The sequence below is a fragment of the Mastomys coucha genome, unplaced genomic scaffold (genome assembly GCF_008632895.1).
Source record: "Mastomys coucha isolate ucsf_1 unplaced genomic scaffold, UCSF_Mcou_1 pScaffold18, whole genome shotgun sequence".
Lineage (NCBI taxonomy): Eukaryota > Metazoa > Chordata > Mammalia > Rodentia > Muridae > Mastomys > Mastomys coucha.
The window spans coordinates 18,899,355-18,921,848 of record NW_022196900.1 but is presented as its reverse complement, the minus strand read 5'-3'; the positions used below and the strand labels follow the sequence as shown (position 1 = coordinate 18,921,848).

General features: G+C 41.2%; 1 protein-coding gene across 1 annotated transcript in view; it reads left to right on the top strand.

The window, feature by feature from the left end:
* Positions 1-22,494, top strand: part of Svep1 (sushi, von Willebrand factor type A, EGF and pentraxin domain containing 1) — a 182,408-nt gene that overhangs the window by 97,924 nt on the left and 61,990 nt on the right. Inside the window, exons 17-25 of the mRNA XM_031377490.1 lie at positions 1,103-1,264; positions 3,301-3,462; positions 7,902-8,063; positions 8,564-8,655; positions 9,778-9,874; positions 12,607-12,720; positions 16,822-16,935; positions 17,313-17,514; positions 20,977-21,134. Of these exons, the coding sequence (XP_031233350.1) occupies positions 1,103-1,264; positions 3,301-3,462; positions 7,902-8,063; positions 8,564-8,655; positions 9,778-9,874; positions 12,607-12,720; positions 16,822-16,935; positions 17,313-17,514; positions 20,977-21,134 (1,263 nt within the window). The remainder of the gene's footprint in view (positions 1-1,102; positions 1,265-3,300; positions 3,463-7,901; positions 8,064-8,563; positions 8,656-9,777; positions 9,875-12,606; positions 12,721-16,821; positions 16,936-17,312; positions 17,515-20,976; positions 21,135-22,494) is intronic.

Genomic DNA, 22,494 nt, shown 5'->3' with positions numbered 1-22,494 from the left:
CACACACACACACACACACACACACACACACGTGCACGTGTGCATACAGAGACACTGTGAATGATGTGAATTTCAGGTTAGTCTCCCTTGTATCAACTTCATGAAGCCTCCTCCTTACGTTCTAACCATCATGCCTATAGCTTGCTTTTGCTATCCCCAGTGTGACAAAAATCAACCCATTCAAAGCTGTTACTATGAGCCTATCTGGTTTCTTTTTCACCTCTGAGAACAATCAGGAATTGACTTGACTAACATTTCTCTCATCTCAGTGGGGCCTTCAGACCTGTGCCAACGTAAAATGTTTGTGATGCATCATGGCTCAGCTTAGGGCCCACCCAAGAACTAATACACCTGGCACCATAGCCGTAGAGAATTAGGAATCCATTTTCCATAAGCACCCAGGTAATAGTTGAATTTATTAGCATCTCTAAATCACCTGGTATGTTCAGGTGTCTCTCTAGGATGCTTTGATAACCACCTGCTCAGTGAGTGTAACACTCTATTTGGCCTCAGAAGTTCCACGACACTATAAATTCTAAAGTGTGCCGGTGGCCTTAGAGCCCTTTGATCAGAGGATGCCTGAAACACTTCCTCCACAAGGAAGAATTCTCTTGCCTCTTTAGTCTTTCTGTGTTGACCTGACTTCTGTGTCTAGAAGTGGTGCTGTAGTGCATAAGCAGCTTCATTTGGGGGGGGGGGTGTACGCAGAAAAATAATTTAGAAAACATTTTCAACATCACAAAGCCATCACAAGTTTATCTAAATATCCATTTTTTTATCCTTGCCTTCAGTTTTTTCCTTTAACTATACATTTTCTATAACACTTTCTATAATGGTTTGTCATAGCTTTCCTTCATTTTTTAAAACCCAATCATATCAATTCTAAGATTGGTCAATAAAATGTATACACCTCTCAAAAAAATCTACTACTATTAGTTTTTAGAAATCTATATCTAGAAAGTCTACCCACTGTGAGTGTAAAACTCTTACCATGAAATTTAACCTATAAACAATAGTACCTAGAAACATGCTTCATGGGGAACAAAGAATAGAAGGGTGCCATGGCTGTGGGATTTGAATTTCCTGCCTGTTTTGTCCACAGTCAACTGCCCCCTGGGAACCTCTTACTCTCTGGAGCACTCCACCTGTGAAAGCTGCCTCATGGGATCCTACCAAGATGAGGAAGGGCAGCTGGAGTGCAAGCTCTGTCCCCCAAGGACTCACACGGAATATCTCCACTCAAGAAGCGTCTCTGAATGCAAAGGTAGAGGCTTAAGGTTTGAGCAGAGACAGATGGATTTTGTGACCAGTTGTAAGGAAAGGGAGGTTTCTTTGTCTATCGCTTGGTCTTGGTCAGAGTTTCTACATCAAAACATAAATTAACAAGAGACAATCATGCCCATGTATTTAATGAAAATTTTACAAGGCACAGGAGCCTTTAGAAATGAAGACACAAAGAAACTAGGAATTGTGCATGCGCGCGTGTGTGTGTGTGTGTGTGTGTGTGTGTGTGTGTGTGTGTGTTGCTGAACTTGATGATGAGGTGAGTGGCTACATAGAAGTACAAAGGGACAAAGAGTAGGAGAGTGTTGCCAAGGCATGTTTGTCTGCGTTCTTCCTGGGCCCTAGTGTCTTCAAAGTCAAGAGTGCCCCTTTCCTCTGGAGAACAGAATGAACAGGTCTCTTATGGTCTCAAGATCTGCTGTGAGAGACAGAGAGATGGAGAGGTTCAAAGAGACATGCCTGCTTCTACAATGCTCTCAAGTTCCTTTAGCTTAAAATATTCAGTATGTGGCCACATGTGGTGGGGCATGACTTTACTCCCAGCATTTGGAAGGCAGAGGCAGGCAGATCTATGTGTTCCATGCCAACCTGGTCTATAGAGGGAGTTCCAGAACAAACAGGGCTACACAGAGAAATCTTGTCTCAAAAGCAAAACGACAACAAAAAATATCCAGTATGCTAACTGCCATGCTTTGCAATAGAGCAGTGGTTCTCAACCTGTGGGTCCAAACCCCGTTGGGATTCAAAGGATCCTTCAATAGGGGCCACACATTAGATATCCTGCATATCAGACATTTACATTACAATTCACAACAGTAGCAACATTGCAGTTATAAGGTAGCAACAAACATAAGTTTATGCTTGGGGGTCACCACAACATGAGGAACTGTATTAAAGGGTTGCAGCTTTAGGAAGTTTGAGACTCACTGGAATAGAGGGTTCTTAGCTCTGTCTCAATTTGTCAGTCTAAAAATAGAAATAAGAGCAGTGCTAAAAGCAATTTTCCACATCCTTTCTTGTGGCTATAAAGCACTAAGTGAATGTGTCCCTGGTCCAGAAAAATCATTTCTCTCTGCTTGGAAATGTGCCTTGCTACATGCCCGCCCCTCTCTCAGACAAACTTCAATCCACATTCATTAATTAGCCTGAAATTTTCTTTTAAATCTCACACTAATTAGTAGGAAGGACGTTCATGGCACTTTGTAATCAAGTTTGATGTAGATAGCATCTAACAAATACTGTTAGAATAGTGTTTGATATGAGATGATCAATTCTCTGTTGACTTGGGAATGGATCCCAGCGGACACAGATGAATAGATTCTTTCCTCTAAGAAATGCAGTATTTTCCACATATCTCCTATTCTTCACAATGCAAGTCTCTGGTGGAAATGTTTTCTTCCATAATGAAGTTTAATGGGAGACATACCTCATCTAACTGACTATTTGAAATTGTTCCTCCAAGCTATGGATATGAAGGCAGTGGTCGGTGTTTAATGATAAATATAAATTCTAGGAGGAGCCAGGTGATTGGAAATGCCCCAGAACTGTTAGCAATGCCGACAAGGGTCTGTTGGAGATACTGAAGGAAAGGACAGTGGGTCAATGAAGCTGTTGGAGGAGGCAGCAGCATCCATCCTCCCTGGAGATCTGCACTGCTGTGTGTAGATGGTTGGAGACCAAGAGTTTCCAGTCTTGTCCCTCTTCACACAGCTTTCCCATTGCACAACTCACTTTGAAGATAGTGCCTCACTGCGGTGTCTATTTTGAGCTTTGTCCAATGCCTATTAAACACGCTGTGGTTAGAACTCTGATAGGGAGTGGTGGAAGGAACTGGCCATATGTCTAAAATTTAGTGGTATACAAAGCATGGGGGCTCTACCTTGTGTCATTGGCTACAGAGGAAGTGTTCATGTTTCTTTTTCTGTCCTGCCTTAGACTGGGGAAGTCCCACCCTGCACCCAACTAATTTTAAGCAGTTTCATCTTGTTGCTCATTGCATGGTATGTTTCTTCCCAGCTCAGTGTAAACAAGGCACCTACTCTTCCAGTGGGCTGGAGACCTGCGAATCGTGTCCACTGGGTACTTACCAACCAGAATTTGGATCCCGGAGCTGCCTCCCATGCCCAGAAGCCACCACAACTGTGAAAAGAGGAGCTGTGGACATCTCTGCTTGTGGAGGTTATCATCTATGCTTTAGATGTTTATATTTATTTACATATGCTAAGTTCTCTGCATGGAGGAGTGGGATGCTTTTAACAAAACTGAATGTCCACAGTATGCAAAGAATGTAAATAACTGTCTCTTCATGGGGAGTTTCTTGATTCCAGCAGATCAGCTCTTCAGTATAAACAATGGCCTCTCTGTATATAGCACAAGACTTCTGTCTTGGGCCTCAATAATAAGCATGAGGCTTCATGGCACCATAGATGTGCAGGTTTAAGGGCCCTGTCCCCAGAGTGTTCATTCACTAGGCGTAATGTGCATTTCTACCTAGTATTCAGGGATGCCTGCCTTCACTAGTTCCAGGGTCACACTGTGGCAGCTACCGGCTTAAACAGAAAGGAAAAGGTCAGCACGTCTCCACCATCCTAGCTGACTATAGTTACCCAACCAGAAATTCCTGAAGATGTAAGCAAACAAAAAGATAAAAAGTTCACACTATCTCAAAACCAGAGCCAACAGTCAGAATTGATCTGTTATGGACTGTGGAGACGGCTCAGTTACTTCAGGCTTGCTGTCAAGCATGGGACCTAAGTTCAGGTCAGCAGCACCCAAGTATGAAGCCAGACAGGGCAGCACACGTGTATTCCCAGCACTGGCGGGGGGACGGGGAGGGGCAGGAGGATATCTGGGGCTTGTTGACCAACCAGTCATGCCTATCCATGGGCTCCAGGTTCAGTGAGAGACCATGTTTTAAATAACATGAAAGTGATAGAGGAAGACACCCAAAGTTCACCTTTTGCCACATACACAAATGTATACACACAAGTGAACATACACACACATATATACACACAAACACACGAATGTCTACACACACATGAACACATGCACAGATATATTATAACAACTGTGTATACACACATGAACATAAACACACACATGAACACACATATGAATACACACACACACACACACACATATTCAACCTGTTGCTAGAAACTCCAAAAGTTTGTTTCCCTATAAAGCCAGTGGAGCTGTATTTAGAATAAATGGTTGATTAACTGCCTCTGAAGTAACAGAGGGGTAGCTAAAATGATCAGGTATGTATAATGACTTAAAGTATGAGTCCTCCCCACCCCACTCCGTCTCCACATGGATGCCCCCACCACCCACCCCACCTGACCTCTAAACTCCCTGGGGCCTCCAGTCTCTTGAGGGTTAGGTGCATCATCTCTAAATGAATATAGACCCCGCAGTCCTCTACTGTATTGTGTGTTGGGGGCCTCATATCAGCTGGTGTATGCTGCCTGGTTGGTGGTCCAGTGTTTGAGAGATCTCGAGGGTCCAGATTAATTGAGACTGCTGGTCCTTCAACAGGGCCGCCGTTCTCCTCAGCTTCTTTCAGCCTTCCCTAATTCAATAACAGGGGTCAGCTGCTTCTGTCCATTGGTTGGGTGCAAATATCTGCATCTGACTCTTTCAGCTGCTTGTTGGGAGATGTGGGACATGGAGCAGTCGGAGGATGGATGGGAATGTGAGGAATGGAATATGGAGTGTAAAAAATAAATTAAAAATAAAATTTCAAAAATTTCAAAAAATAAATAGGAAAAAAAGAATGACCAAGTAAATCTTCTGGGATTATGTAAATTTATGTGTGTGCATATCTATCAGATACAATGTTAATATGAAATTCCATATTAAAATTTGTCACACTGCACACTTTAAAAAAAAAAGGTGTGAGTCCTCCCATTCTTGATACACTTACTTAAAACTTAAGATTGACAGCAAAAAGGTAAAGAGATGTTTTCTTATTGAAAGAGTGATGTTCCTAGGAGCCAGTCTCCCTCTGTCCCTGCTCTCCAGGCTACACAACGAGGCAAGCACACACTTCCACACTGAGCCACAGCCATGCACAGCTATAGGCAAAAAGAAACTGAGATTCCTGGGAACCAGCCAAGTGTGGAGTTTACTTGTGACAGAGGGCGGGGTGTGTCTAGAGCTGCATCTGAGGTAGTGGAGTCCTCAGAAGTTCAGAGCCACAGAACACAGTGTGTTGGCTGATAAGTTTTATAAGTCTTCCCATCTGTTTAAACTGTCTCAGTGTACCAGGGTCATGGTAGATAAATGTTTTAGACTTAACAGATTTCTTGAGTAGTGTTCATCAACCTACTGTTTGACCAAAGCTTTGAGAAGAGAATTTTTCTAAACAGTAGTTGAAGCATGTAAGCCATGCCTGTTGAGTCAAAGCAATCTCCAGTTTTGTTTTGTTTTTCACTTTAGTATCAAATAGAGCCTCACAATATGCTTGAAATGGATCTGCTAAATACTTTCTGATTTTGCTAATATGCAAGCTAATTTTGAAAGAAAGTTTGCAGTAAAATAACTCAGCCTGTGCCCCAACTTCCCCTGACCACAAAGCAGCTGGAATTTTTTATAGGGAAGTGAATTCATATTTGACTTTTCTTCCAGTCTTCTAAACAAGCCTTGAGGTTTGTCTAACACCAGCTTTGCAATTAAGCAGTTCTAATTCCCAGAATGTGACAGAATTCTGGTAAATGCCCCCACGCATCCTCATATTCCCACCATAGTTAGCCACACGGTGCTCATCATGGTGAGAACCGGGACTAACTCAGCATCTTTTGTAGGTTTGGACCAACACTATTGTACTTTAAATTGAAGTATATATGACTTATAAAATGGACCCTTACATATTTTCTCTTAGTTTTCAATTCCCTTCCTTCAATCTGTCTTTCTTTGTTGATTTCCTGTCTTACTATATTGATTTGTTTATAGATGTGTTGTTCTGGTTTTTTGTTTGTTTTGTTGTTGTTTTCGCTGAGTTTATCTTACATTTTTTATAAGAAAAAAACCTTGTATGTTTTAGCATGCTCAGAATTAATTGTTATGATCACTATAACAGTTACATGCCATGCATTACTCCCATGCTTATGTAATACAACCTTTTGCATCTCCTCTCTCTTCCCACATCCAAACCCTTTGACTTGTGGCTACAAATCTGAAATATTTCAGTCCCATAAATGGCATCTTATCATCATTGTGTGTGTGTGTGTGTGTGTGTGTTAGAACTGAGGATTTTTTTTTTAGATATTTTCTTTATTTACATTTCAAATGATATCTCCTCTCCTGGTTCCCCCTCCCCCCCCAAAAAAATCAAGCAAACAAAAAAACTTTGTTCCCTCCCCCTTCCCCCTGCTCACCAACCCACTCTCTCCCACATCCTGGCTCTGGAATTACCCTACACTAGGGCATAGAGCCTTCACAGGACCAAGGGCCTCTCCTCCCATTGATGACCAACTAGGCCATCCTCTACTACATATGCAGCTGGAGCCATGAGTCCCACCACGTGTACTCTTTGGTTGGTGGTTTAGTCCCTGGGAGCTCCAGGGATACTAGTTAGTTCATATTGCTGTTTGTCCTAAGGGGCTGCAAACCCTTCAGCTCCTTGGGTCCTTTCTCTAGCTTCTCCACTGGTGACCTTGTACTCAGTCCAATGGATGGCTGTGAGCCTCTACTTCTGTATTAGTCGGGTACTGTCAGAGCCTCTCAGGAGACAGCTATATCAGGCTCCTGTCAGCCAGCACTTGCTGGCATCCACAATAGTGTCTGGGTTTGATATCATTGTTAACATAACCATTCCATAGGACAAAGATCAATATTTTGTTGAAGATCAGAATTATACCATCTCTCACTCTGACCCTTCAAGATGATGTTAAAACAGGAATTGAGGGGGAATTATTGACCTCTGGAACTATCTTTGGAAACACATTAATTTGTTTGTCTATTTATTTGTATATGTTTAGAGGGTGTGGCATGAGGCATGTTGATTCCATACTTATATGCTCACTGAAGTCAAACAAGCTTACACATCATACCATTTTACATTATTATGCTTTGTTCAATGGGAAAGGTTCCTGAAATCTATACCATTGGTTTATAATGCAGTATTATCAAGTATCCAGTAAACTTATTTAAAGGCCAAATTTATTGAGATCCAAGGCTACATTTGTTCTCCTTAACACCAATGGTAAACCATACTTGCAAAGGAATATTTTCCCCTGGCTATCTTAGTACAACTATTTCAAATTTGGCCTTACTATTAACATTAGTATTAAGTGAAGTTTCTACATTCTTTCCCCCTGATCAGACCATTAAGACGTGTTTATTATGTGTATGTTTAGCTTTGTATTATGTACTAAATAGTACTGTTATGAGAACATGAATCTGTCTACTGCATACATAAATACAGATGCAGTATTTCTCATCCTATACATTGGTTGGCTAATTTAATTAGGTGTCTGGAACTTCCTTTTCCAAACCTAAAGAGCTGACAAAAGTAATTCAGTAGCTTTCTCGCAACCGTCTAGGGAGCCTATTTTAAATGTACTGTGTAATTCCATACACCCAAATGATTTTGTTGTTGTTGTTGTTTCCAGTGCCCTGCCCAGTAGGAGAATTCTCCCGTTCTGGGTTAACACCCTGTTATCCTTGCCCTCGAGACTATTACCAACCCAATGCAGGGAAGTCCTTCTGCCTCGCTTGTCCCTTTTATGGAACTACAACCATCACTGGTGCCACATCCATCACAGACTGCTCAAGTAAGTTCTCAGCCTTCATGTACAAACCTCATGTGGAGTCTGACCTCTCTGGTTCCTTCTGCTCTCAACATCCAAATTAGGGGTAGATTCCGATATCTGAGCTTATTAATTCATTTTTCCATGGTCTTTTAAAAACACTTTTATTACATTTATTTATGTATGTAGTACATGTGTGTGTGTGTGCACTCATGCAAGCATGCTTGTTGGTAAGCACTTTTCCTCAGTAAGCCATCCTACCAGATGAGTAAGGTCCTCTTGGTGACAAGGCCAGATGAATTATTTTGGAAACATTGCACTTGGTAACTAACATATGTCTTTCCCAGAGTCTAGGAGAGAATGGCATGCCTCCCATGACTGTGTTTTCCTGTGTAGTATTACTGAAACAAAATACATGTGGCTTGGCTCACTCTGCAACCAGATCTTACCCAGAGTATCTCAAGAGAGTTTAATTATGGCCCATACCTACCATGTGCTGACATTATGACCTTTTATCTCGTTAGGTTTTAGCTCCACTTTCTCCGCAGCAGAAGAAAGCATAGTGCCCCTCACGGCCCCCGGATATACCCAGAACAAGTATGAAGTCAGCAGTCAGGCAAGTCTGCTTCCTACACAGAACATTTCTTTGATGGGATGCTTGAAAAATAATTAGCCATTCCATGTATCACAGAATGCCGGGTTGAAACATTAATCAGCTTATGAATGCTATGAAGGAATATTTAGTTATGATTCTTAACAAGAATTTTCAAGAGATACAGCATTAGATGTTCTTAGTATCAAAAGTGGAATTATTTTTCCAGAAATGCCTGTTCAGCATTCAGTGTGTAGATGTGGGAAGCTTTGATCACTAATTGACCCATCATTGGGAAAAGGGGGTTGGTTCACCAAAGGCTCTTTTATATAGTCCAGCTTTTATTTCAAAATTATTTACATATTTTTATGACCAAAAAAATTGTTCCTTGGAATAAAATGTGAAGAATTAAGCACTATCACCCAGGAATATAACTAAACTAGTTGTTCTCTCTGTATATTTGTATGCGTGTGTGTGTGTGTGTGTGTGTGTGTGTGTGTGTGTTCCTGGGAACTGAACTGACAGGCTCACACTGCTGGGTGGGTGTCCTACCTATGAGTATCTTCCCAGACCTGCTTTCCAGTTTTGTTTTGTTTTAAGATTATCTGCTATGTCACATGCAATGTCAAATATCTTGGATAGATTCTGTCATTACCGTTAATTCATCATACTCAAAAGTCACAAGTCCTTTGCCATTTGATGCTTTTAAAGCCAATGATACTGTATTTCTTCTGTCATCCTCCCACAGTCTACCATAGCAAGCTGCTGGAAAGTGAGCTGGCTGGATACAGAGACTTGTAGGACCTTTCAAAGAATGGTGTGATGGAGTCCACTGGCCACTTTTAAATAATAATGTATGGACATCACACTGAGGCTCTGTTGTAACTGGCCTTGGTTAATGCCTGTATTTCATATATTTCAAAAGCAACTCTAAGGGATTCTAACATGCAACCCACATGTAGGAACACTGCATATAAAATCATCATTTGTGCCCATACACAGCAGACTGCTATGATACAGCAGTGACCCCGACAGCTTGAATGACCTCACCTGGAAGCACCGTGGTAACCTTCTAGCCCCTCAGTAGAAATACTCGGAAATGACCTGAGGGCTTCCCTGTAACTCATGTCGTTTCTGTCCCAATAGGTCTTTCACGAATGCTTCTTAAACCCCTGCCACAACAGTGGAACCTGCCAACAGCTTGGGCGTGGTTATGTCTGTCTCTGTCTACCTGGATACACAGGTACCATAAAGGAATATTAATTTTATGACGTTTCATGTGAAATTGGCATGTGTACTGAATCAGACTTTAGGATGCTAAACACAGACCATGTAAGACATTAATTGCCACAGACTGGGATTTCTTACGGGGTTCCTTGTTCCATGGGACGGTGGGTTCTGGCCAGGTGTGCATGGGATTCGGCTTTGACAAACAGACTAGACACAAGTGGTGTAAGGTCTGAGTGTATTTCTCAAAATGACATGAGGCTTTTACAATCATTGCAAAAGAGAAATGAAAAATCTGGCAGCTCAGTAGTCGAGGTACATCTGAGGCCACCTAAAACACACTAGGTCTAAAACAGCAGCCATCTCCTCTGGACTGGTGCAGCACCCCCGGGTTCCGAGCATGTTCGGGCTACATGGTCCTGGCCAGAGTCCCGGGGGGCTGCGGGTGCGCCAGCCCAGAGGGTAGAGGTTTGAATCTCGAGTCCTCAATGCAATTTTGAATGTGCGAATCTTGAATGTTCAATCTCTTGAATCTCGATTGGTGCTGCACCTCCCCACCCCACCCCCAGGCCCAAGTGCTCTAGGCCCCGGGGGGGGGGGGGGGGGCTACGGGCTACGGACTACAGGAATCTAAGTCCTAGTCCACCTAAGCTCTGGTTCTAGTCTGAGTGCAAGCGAGTCCGAATGCTGAATGCAGACTCCTGAATGCTGATTGCTAAATGTTCTATGCTGTCTTTCTTTCTGTAAGCTTTAATGCCCTACCCAAAATGCTGGAGGCAATTAGTTAGAATGGCTTAACCTTCCAAGCCAGGGTTTAATGTCCTACCCAAAATGCTGGAGGCAATTAGTTAGAATGGCTTAACATTCCAAGCCAGGGTTTAATGTCCTACCCACAATGCTGGAGGCAATTAGTTTGGATGGCTTAACATTCCAAGCCAGGGTTTGAGTAGGACGTTGGAATATTGGTGAAGGTCAGAGAGCAATGTCCGAATTTTCTCTTACTAGCTGTAAAGAAATGATATCTTGGTGGGCCCCTAGCACACAAGTATGAGGACATATCTGGGCTGCCTCTGAGTTTGGGGTGCCAGGAGACAATGTGGAGGCAGGAGACTGACTTTCCTTGAAGTTTACGCCTCAAATACCGCCGTCATGCAAAGTGTGCATGGCAATTAATGAGGGAAAATATGGGGTTGAACAAGATAAAAGGCATGCATATCTTAACAGTTTTTTGTTGTTTTGGGTTTTTTGTTTTGTTTTGCTTTTTTTGTTTGTTTGTTTTTTTGTTTTGTTTTGTTTTGTTTTATACAGTTTGGAGGAAAGGGGAAAAGGCTTCTCTATTATGCTAACATTATAACTTGGGGATTAACCTGAATACGATCTGTGAGTCCTGACCAAGGTTTTATTCTAACACAAGTTAAACACATGACGTTCAACTTGGTCCAACACAAACATTTTAAAACAAATTCCTAGCTTCTCTCATTGTTAGCCAACAGTGGAAGTTCTTCGCCCATGAGATCTGTTACTTTGTTTCTAGCTTCAGGAGAACACCTGGGTTTTGAACTAGAGGCTGTGAGAGTTATGTTTACTTGTAGTTCGGTTTACATTGCAAATGTGTCCAGAGGCACTTTTAGGAGAAAATAAACTACATCTTAAAATTGCAATCAATTAAAAACAATCTCTTATTTTCTTTAAAATATGTCTTTTGCTTCAAAAGATAAAGGTATATATATATATGACAAACTCTGAAAGTTTTTCATGAAAAACCATATTTAAGTAGGATTCACCCAAAAAGAAATAGCAAAAGGAAATTTGGAAACAAAAGACATGTAACAGAATATCGGCATTCCAGTTACCACAGTTGGCTCTTGTATGTGCTTTCTTTACAAAATTGTGCTGACATTTCATAGGAAATGTAGAATTTGCCAGGCTCATGGTACAAGCCTTTAATTCCAGCATTTGGGAGGCAGAGGCCGGGCGATCTTTGAGTTCAGAGCCAGCTTAGTCTACAAAGTGAGTTCTAGTCCAGCCAGGGATACACAGTTTAAAGAAGAAGGAGGAAGGGGAAGAGGGAGAGAAGACAAGTGGAGGGGGGAGGGAGGAAGAAGGAAGAGAAAGGGTAGGGAGGGGAGAGGATGGATGGATGGATGGATGGATGGATGGATGATTTCTGAGAATTCTACATCTGAGTGGCATTTAAAGAAGGCATACAAATACTGCTTCTCATACATTAGTGTGCCATAACTATTTAGAAGGTGTCAAATGAGGCATTTCTCTTTTGTCCTGGGGTAATGCTGATGCTGATTCTAGTGATCTGAGTCGACCTGGCAGAGAGGGATGTTAATAGAGCTAGCCCAGCAAACTTGTGTGCACCCTACGGAAAGATGATGTCCCACTAAAGGGCATCTACTTTATGAGCTCAGATTTAGCAAAACTTGACCCCACCCCACCCTTTGAGCCAAATGACCTTAGTAGCAACTGTATATACTTCTGTGGGACTTTTGTTTTATGATTAATTATAATTTGTATCTCTAATTTATAATGTCAACCTTCCCTCTCTGTTCTCCTAAGGATTTAAGGTATTTTGCTGTTTCACATGTAGTCTTCTAAGGCATCTTTAGTCTATATGAGAACATGTAGTTTCTTCATTAAACACAGCTGGATACGAGCTCTCCCTTCTAAGCCTAGATTATGGGGACCATTAATGATCACGAGTGCTTATCACTCCCTTTCTTTGATTTTACATTTTAGGCTTAAAGTGTGAAACAGATATTGATGAATGCAGCTCGCTGCCTTGCCTCAACGGTGGAATCTGTAGAGACCAAGTTGGGGGATTCACTTGCGAATGTTCATTGGGTTACACAGGTAAGGGGCACAGCTCATGTCTTAGCAATATAAACCTAGTTTTGTTTTACCTTATTTATGTACATTTGAAAAGTGTTTATTGTATTGCAATATGAGGAGAACAAGGTATCTATTTGTCAGTTTGAAATTGTTTATGGTTTATAAAATGGACAGACCTGGCTCTTCTTCATCTGCAAGATATGAGCCTCCAAATGTGAGATGCAGAAAATGAAGATCAGGAAGTGAGAGGAAACATTTCCTTTTCCCGTGGTAAAAAGGTCCTTCCATAGCTCTTCACTGGTATCTTACAAAGATTTTGAACTGTGTGTGTGTGTGTGTGTGTGTGTGTGTGTGTGTGTGTGTGTGTGTGATTGTTCCCAGTCACTTTGTCATTATGAGCCCTGCTTTTCTCTTTAATCTGAGGGTGTTTGTGTGTGTGTGTGTGTGTGTGTGTGTGTGTGTGTGTATTATAAGTGAGAGAATTGTCGCCTTCAGGTATCCTCCCTCCAAAAGAGTCCAGAAACATCAACCTCGCTATCAGTTCCCATGTTAAATTCCACTATAATGATTCTAGTACTGAGAGTCTTACAGAATAGAATGTAATTTATGATCTTAGAAGTAGTAACAACCTCATAATAGTGTTATAACAGCAATGGAAATCAGGTTAACAAGTTATCTCTGTACCTAACTCAAAAATGTTATACTAAATTATACTTAAATAGCTATTTTAATTCATGCATATATGTTATATTTTCTATTTAACAAGTCCTTTATAATCCTTATGAAATGTTTCACAGGATTATATTATAAGTACTTTATCTCCAAAAAACAATTTCATAATGAAATAAAAATTTTTAACATAATTTAGGGTGGCAGTCCTTTGAACCACTTCTGTTTTTTTCCTTTGGGATCATGGCATGATGTCAGCCCTTTGTCTTATGTGGGGGCACATTGAGTTTATACAGTAAAATTACAGGTTTTCTGGAAGTGTAATTCAAAGGTTTTTTTTTTAATTTATAAACTTTTCATTCAAAAAACTTGCAAATTGAAAAAACACACACACTAGATCAACCAGACCCAAAGTCTATACACCTCAATGAACGTTTGCGAAATTTGAATTGTGATTCTGAAGCCGTGGCATGTCACATTGTATTTTACACTTTCACTGTCAAATAGATATTTCCGCACTCATCAAAAGTCCATGACATAATTAGGACAGAAAAACAATTAGGCTTCTGTCCTCTTTTATAATGTGTGTCCATGGCCTGCATTCAAGCCTTCATCAACCCTTAATATTTAAGCTTTCTCCTTTGCTTTTCCATGTATTGTACTGTATCCCTCATGCACATGTGTTTATATACACTCAGAGATTTGTATAAGAAAAAAATCCTAAAGACTGAAAATAGGTCCAAACTTCCCTCCAGTCGGCTATCAGGCAGATGCAGAATGCATGCCTATTGATCTCTTACAGGAAAAGTGATAACCTTTTGTTTGATGAGCACAAATTAAAGTGTGTGGTTTATTCAGGGGCTGTGTCCCATGTAACTGCCAAGAGGCAGACACGCTCGGGTTCTGACTGAGGGACTGCAGGTCTGCACACCCACTGCCTGCACTGAGGACGTGTGTTCGGCAGGCGGCCCCACTGCCACATGCCTAGCCATTTCTTCTTTATTTCCCATGCTTCCTCTCCTCGTTCCTTGCCTTATACATATGGCTGCACTTCTGATGCTGCAGAAAGATGACGCGTCTCTGCATACATTTCTCTACTTAAAACTTGGGAGCTATTTTCAGTCTTTAGGACTTATATACATCATTGAGTGCATGTAAACAAATGTCCATGAGGGTATAGTATAATATATAGAAAAGAGAACTGAAAACGTTCATTGAGACATAAAAGTCTGTAGACAGAGTGACAGACATATAGTAGGAGAAAATGAGACCCTGATTAATCTTCTGAATAGTATATATTTATTAGATGTGGGGTATACTGTGCTGCTCACTAAACATTACGTTTTTGTAAACAGTTACTGAAAAAAAAAATACTCATTATAGTTTGATTTCCCTTGCTGTGATAAAACACATTGACAAACAGCAGCCTGGTGAGGAAGGGCTTATTTAAATTAACACCAGACCACAAGCCATCATTGAAGGAAGTCAGAGGAGGAACTCAAAGCAGAAATTTGGAGACAGGAGGGAAGTCTGCTTGCTGGCTTGTGCTCTGGCTCATGTTCAGGCAGCTTTCCTATATAGCCCAGACCCACTTGCCTAAGGATGGTGCCGCCCATGGTGGGCTAGGCTTACACATCAATCTTCAGGAATGGCAATCTCTCACAGACCTGGCCATAGGCCAGTATAATTGAGGCAACTCTTCAATCAAGGTCCCATCCTTCCAGGTGACTCTGGGCTTATCAAGTTGACAATGAAAAGCAATAAAACAGTATTTATTAAGTCTGTATGAATCTGTAGGTTTATTAGAATCACCATCCTCACAATTTTTTGTTGATAAAATTTTTTAGTGTAGTTTGTGGTAGGATATGTGTGCTATTATAGATGTGTTGTGCAATTCCATGCGTACCTTGGATTTAAGCATACTGTACTCAACAAACTAAGGAATCTTTGTGTTTTTTTAAATTTATTTTTTATTAAATATTTTCTTTATTTACATTTCAAATGATATCCCCTTTCCCAGTTTTCCCTCAAAAAAAAAAAAAAAAACTATCTTCCCCCTCCCCCTGCTCACCAACAGACCCTCTCCTGCTTCCTGGCCCTGGCATTTCCTACACTGGGGCATAGAGCCTTCACAGGACCAAGGGCCTCTCCTACCATTGATGACTGACTAGGCCATCCTCTGCTACATATGCAGCTGGAGCTATGAGTCCCACCACATGTACTCTTTGGTTGGTGGTTTAATCTCTGGGAGCTCTGAGGGTACTAGTTAGTTCATATTGTTGTTCCTTCTAAGGGGCTACAAACCCTTCAGCTCCTTGGGTCCTTTCTCCAGTTCCTTCACTGGGGACCCTGTACTCAGTCCAATGGATGGCTGTGAGCCCCTATTTCTGTAGTAGTCGGGTACTGTCAGAGCCTCTCAGGAGACAGCTATATCAGGCTCCTGTCAGGCAGCACTTGTTGGCATCCACAATAGTGTCTGGATTTGATGATTGAATATGGGAAGGATTCCCAGGTGGGGCAGTCTCTGGATTGTCCTTCCTTCAGTCTGTGCTCCATACTTCGTCTCTGCAATTCCTTCCATGGGTATTTTGCTCCCCCTTCTAAGAAGGAATGAAGTATCCACACTTTGGTCTTCCTTCTTCTTGAAGGATTGTGGTTTGTAGATTGTATCTTTGTATTGCCACTCTGGCTTATGTCTGACCTGTGCTTGGTAATGGCACAGATCTGGTCTCTGTTCCTAAGTAACAGATGGTGGTTGTCTTCAGGTTATATATTTAGAGACATGAGGGCAGCTGCACAGAAGTTTGGCTACTGTTTTCTGGATTTTCAGAACAAAATAAATTATTTTCTTTATTCAGTATTTTCTCCAGTACTTTTTTGTCAGTTTTGTGCCATTACAACTTAACTTTACAAGGGAAGCACAACAAAGAATGAAAACTGTTGAACAGATAGCGTAAGAAATATTCTTAAAAATATGCTCAGAGGGCCCGGAGAGATAGCTCAGTGGTTAAGAGCACTGACTGCTCTCCCAGAGGATCCAGGTTCAATTCCCAGCACCCACATGGCAGCTCACAAATGACTGTAACTCCAAGATCTGATGCCCTTACACAGATGTACATGCAGACAAAATATCAATGCATATAAAATAAAACTCTGTGTGTGTGTGTGTGTGTGTGTGTGTGTGTGTGTGTGTGTGTGTGTGGTTTCTCACTGTATGCCAAATACATTACATCTTTGGGTAAAGTTTTTCTCTTTTGAAATTCAAAGATTAAAGAGAAATATTTGTGTAGATATATTTGGCAAAGAGGAAAAACTTCGTGAGCTCATTGGCCATGATTTCCAATTCTTGTCTTCACTCCAAACAACTTGCTTTAAAAAAAAAACAAAAAAACAAACAAACAAAAAAAAAACCTTATGTTTTCTCCAGCTTGAAGACTCAATGATTCTTTTCAGGTCAAATATGTGAAGAAAATATAAATGAGTGTAGCTCCAGCCCTTGCTTGAATAAAGGAACCTGCACTGATGGCTTAGCAAGCTACCGTTGTACCTGCGTGAAAGGATACAGCGGTAAGATGTTCACGTTTCCTTCCTTTCTCTAAAATATGGCTAAAGAAATATATTGTTAATTGTTTGGGAAGAAGACTGAAAGGGGAAAAACACAAATAGATGAGGTCAAGGAAAAAAATAGAACTAAATTTATCGTCCATTTGAATGTTATTTTAGCTCAATGCCCATTGCTAAGCATAGAGTCAGAAGGAAGATAAAGTGAGCTGAGGATCGAAACTGCAGAATCCAGAAACGACTCAGCAAAGCCAGATTCATTACACGCTGCATCTAGAGCGGGTTTGGTGTCAGTCGCTCTGCCTTGTCTCTCCCTTAGGTGCAGCCACCTGTCACATGGGGCTGGCTTTTCCCAGCTCTTTCTCATCCTTTCTCATTCCCAGGTGTACACTGCGAAACAGATGTCAATGAATGCCAGTCAAGCCCCTGCTTAAATAATGCAGTTTGTAAAGACCAAGTTGGGGGGTTCTCGTGCAAATGCCCACCTGGATTTTTGGGTACTCGGTGTGAAAAAAATGTGGATGAGTGTCTCAGCCAGCCATGCCAAAATGGAGCCACTTGTAAGGATGGCACCAACAGCTTCAGGTAAGATGGTGTCTAGAGTTTCATTTTGTGTTTCCTTGACTGAGCGAGTAATCACTGTGGAGTCTGAATGGAGTATTAAATGCAAAGCCCCAAGTCAGTTCTCCTCACATGCTGACTCAAAATATGTATGAATCACCACCACATAAGTCAGGGCTAAGCCTAGATGTGAGCCTATAGAGATTTTGTTGTTGTTCTTGTTTGGGGTGTGTGTTTGTGTGTGTGTGTGTGTGTGTGCACGCGCGCGTGTTTTGAAATAGAGTCTCCTACATATAGGACAGTCTGGCCTGGAACTCACCTATGTATTTGAGGATTATTTTAAATCTCTGATCCTCCTGCCTCTGCCTCCCAAGTACTAGAATCACATACATGCCTGATGTTTTGCAGTTCTGGGAGTATAGCCCATGGCTTCCTACATGTTAGGCAAACACCACTGAACTATATACCTCCAACCCCAAACCTGAAGTTTTAAGTTAGGCAACCTGAGATGTTTGTAGTCTATGAGTGTAATACATGCCAGGTTTGGAAACTTTGGTTCTTGGAAAATTATAAAAGATTAAAGGAGAGCCTGGAGAGGTAGCCCAGTTGTCATGTGCTTGCTAAGAAAGAATGGAAACTTTTCAGATCCCTAGCACCTGTGTAAAGCCAAGCTCTGTGTGGCAGTACCAATCTGTAATCACAAGGATGGGATGACAGGGACAGGTGGATTTTAGAGCTCACTGATCAGCCAGATTAACTAACTTGGTGAATTCTGACTTCAGTAAGAGATCCTGTCTTGGAAAATAAGGTAGAGGATGATAGAGATATACAAATGACACCAACTTCTGGTCACACACATCCACATGCACACACACATGCATACACACACAGGAACTCTGTGCACATATGCATATGAGAACACACACATGCATGAACAAGCACATGCACACATGAACATACACATGCATGCATGAATGAGCACATATACGTGTACACACATACATGGGAATACACATGCATGAACAAACACACACATGTGAACACACTTGCACATATGCATGAATAAACACACACACATGAGAACACACATACACAAGCACATAGACACATGTATATAAGAATGAGCACACACACATGCATAAAGTAATGATGAAAAGAAAGAAGTACAGTTCCAGGGCACAGAAGTTACTATAATAGTTCTAGACAAAAAAAAAAAAATCAGTATTTTCAAACATTTTACATTTTAGCTGACAATTCTTGCACTAAGTAAAATAAAAATAGACTATATGATCATACTGCCTGAGAGCCCATCTGCATTGGAAGTCCATGATGTTTTAACATCTACTTTAGAAATCTTTCATCAAAGAAACTTAACATGGGCACATCAAGTACAACAATAAAAGCTGAGCCTTTGTGGGTGAAATACAAGTTCTTGGGGGACAGACTTTGCCTTCCTGAGGGAGCACTTAGGGTGTCAGCCGAATGCAGTTTACAAAACTACCCCTCTGATCATCTTCTGAAGCTGCCTGTGTATCCCCCAGCCTGCAGGGAGACATGAGAGACAGCATTTGTGCAGGACAACGCAGTTGCTGCTCTTGCTGGTGAACCTTAGCAACTGCCATGGTCCTAAAGCTGCTGCTGGATCTATTAGCTCACAAAGTTAAAAGAAAAAAAAGAGACATTTCACAGTCCCCTCCCGCTTTACCCCTGCCTGTTACTACCGTCCTACAAACAGCCAGAGCTGTGTACGTAGAAATATGTACAAGGAAGGGGTTAGGCCAGCGAAATCTATTGTCTGTGGAAGTGAAGTGCTATCAATATAACTTCCTTTTCTCATGGAACCTTCACATTTTCTAACATAGAGCATCTCACCATAAGCAGTAAGTAATTTTAATTTCCAGTTCTGACTTCATTCCAGGGCTCAAAACAGTAGAAGAATATGTAATTCACCTAGAAACAGAGGAAAGGAGAAAACAAGCTCCTTCCAGGATGTAGCACTATTGATTAAGGGAGCATCATAGACCGAGCTAGTGCAGTGTTGTAATGTCAGATAAAGATGAGTGAGCTGCTAGTCAAAACAGATTTACCATAAAGGGCAGAGACCCAGGCAAGATGGCCCTGCACTCTTAAGATTTCTTTTTAAACTCCTCCAGTGGTGTGCACGCACACTGGTCACCTTCAGACTAACGTCAAAGACAGCTCCAGGTAAATGTGCTAGTGTTGACATTAGGACTTACAGCTAAGTATAAAACTGAGAATAATAAATGCATCCATTCATCTATATGATTAGCAAAGCTGAATATTTGCCAGAATTGATCCACACCTTTTGTTTTAAAAGAATAAGCTCTAAAGATAGAGTTGGATTCCCTCCAGTTTGCAGACATATACAACACACCACACACACACACACACACACACACACACACACACACACACACTTTCCTAGTAGTAATCCATATCCTGAAGTTTCTATATAGACATATGGAACTCATTTAGGGTTTATATTGTATGTATATATATATAATTATATAATATATAATGCTATATTGTATATTATATAAAATATATATTCTATATAGACATATAGAACTCATTTAGGGTATATATTTTATATATAACTACCTAAGTTATAGTAAACAATATGCAGCATGGTTTTAGGTACACTCCATCAATCATCTGTCAGTCAACACTGTTTTCAATTATTGTCAAATAGAGGCATTCGCTCTGGTTCATTTGCACAATGGCTGCTTACTATCTATGACATGAATGCATCAGAGACTGCTTTTTCATCCACACCACAAGAGCATTGCTGTCATGAACACAGGATGTGCAGCTGTTGTGCAGTGATTTTTCTAGAGTAAATATATGAAGTAGATACGCAGGACTCTGGGGCACAGGCTCTCAGCTGCCCTTGACACTGTGGGGTTATGTTTCTAGCTTCCATCTCAGATTTCCTGTTCACAGCAGAATGCTCAGCATTTGTCACTACTGGATGCATTTTTTGTTGTGGTGTGTAAACTGTTGTGACCATAGGTCCTGACACCTTGAGAATTCCACCCCATCACTCAGTGACAGCAGGATGCCCACAAATAACTTGACAGCTGTGGCAAACTCATCAGTAAAGAGGGAAGGACACCAGCATTTTGTCATTGCTATAACCTTGACTTAGTAAATAAAAGGGCTTTGGAATAGAATCTGAGATATTCATATTTTCCTTGGAATTTCTGTGGGGAAAGAACTCAGCATTCATAAACTCTCCAACTAGTCATACATACACTTAGAGTAGAATCACGTTTTGCTTTATCTTGTTCTGTTTGTGATACAGTGTCTTAAAGGTGTTCAATCACAATCAGATGAATGGGAAAATAAATAATTTAAGCACTTTTCCTCCTAAGTCTTCTGAGACAAGGTTGTCGTAAGCTGGGGGCATGGTTTCTCTAATGAATCCTCTCATGGCTCCTGTTGCTGCATTTCATTTTCTTCCAGGTGTCAATGTCCCGCAGGCTTCACAGGACCATACTGTGAACTGAACATCAATGAGTGTCAGTCCAACCCATGCAGGAACCAGGCCACCTGTGTGGATGAACTAAACTCATACAGTTGTAAATGTCCGCCAGGATTTTCAGGCCGCAGGTGTGAGACAGGTATGTATGAACTCAGGTGTGGGACAGGTGTGTATGACCTCAGATGTGGGACAGGTGTGTGTGAACTCAGGTGTGGCACGGGTGTGTATAAACTCAGGTGTGGGACAGGTGTGTATGAACTCAGGTGTGAGACAGGTGTGTGTGAACTCAGGTGTGGCACGGGTGTGTATAAACTCAGGTATGAGACATGTGTGAATTAACTCAGAGTGACTATTAACAACACTCAAAATATTAATCTTTCAGTGCTGGGTTTTACCTATCTCATGTACTGCCCATACTCCAGAGGCTCTGCTAAACACTTGGTACTTATTTCATCTTCACAGCCATCAATAAACTAGGTACTGCTGTCATTACCCCCATCAGCACACACAAGGAAACCAAAACTTAGAGATCTAAGAGGGAAATGGAGAAAACAATTTGACAGAGGTGTTCCACATTTCCCTGATTAACCTTTTGGGGTTTGCTGTGCGCATCCAGGCTCTGCCACACACCCGGTACACACATGCACATACATGTGAGAGTACGAGTCAGAAGTCAGTGTCAACTGTTCTCTGCCTTATTTGTTTTTGAGGCAGTCTCTCATTGAACAAAGTGCTCACTGTCTAGTCTGGAAGACTAGCAAACCCTAGGGATCCTCCTATCTCCACCCCCACTAGGATTACAGACATGTCACCATGTCTGACTTTTCATGCCGGTGCAAAGTGTTGGGAAATCATGTCCTCATGCTAGCATAAGCTGGCGTGTTACCTCTAAGTCATCGCCCCAATCCTAATCTTGTTAATTTTAATGATATTTTCACAAGTGAAAGTTGAAACATTAACAATTATATACATTTATGGAATATGAAGAACATGTTAGGATTTATAAATCCAATGTAGAATATTTAAAGCAATCTAGTTAACATATCTATTAGTCCAACTGCTTCACATGTTTTGTTGTGAGAATACTAAAACGTACTTCCTTAGCAGTTTGTTCAAGTGCTGTTGCTAACCATGTTTTCCATATTTGAAGTTGAACTCAAACAAATGAACAAACTAATATACTCTCTTCTGAGACTGTATAATCTTTAATGATCATCTCTCTACTCCTTCCATGTGTCTACAATGAGCACTTTAAAAAGCCACTTGGCTTGGGCAGTGAAGGTTGATGGACAGGTAGGTCAGAGAGTCTTTAGCACAATGCTAGTTCTCTTTCTCAGGAGACTTATGTCTTTTAGGCAAAAGACTATAGAGTAGGCTTTGCAGAGTTGAATAGGGGAAGAGCTGAATTGTTCATCAGCTATGGAAAAGACAGATCCCATGATCCAGTGAGAAAGAATGCTGCCCTTGAATTATCCTCCTCCTTCCTCCACATCAACCCC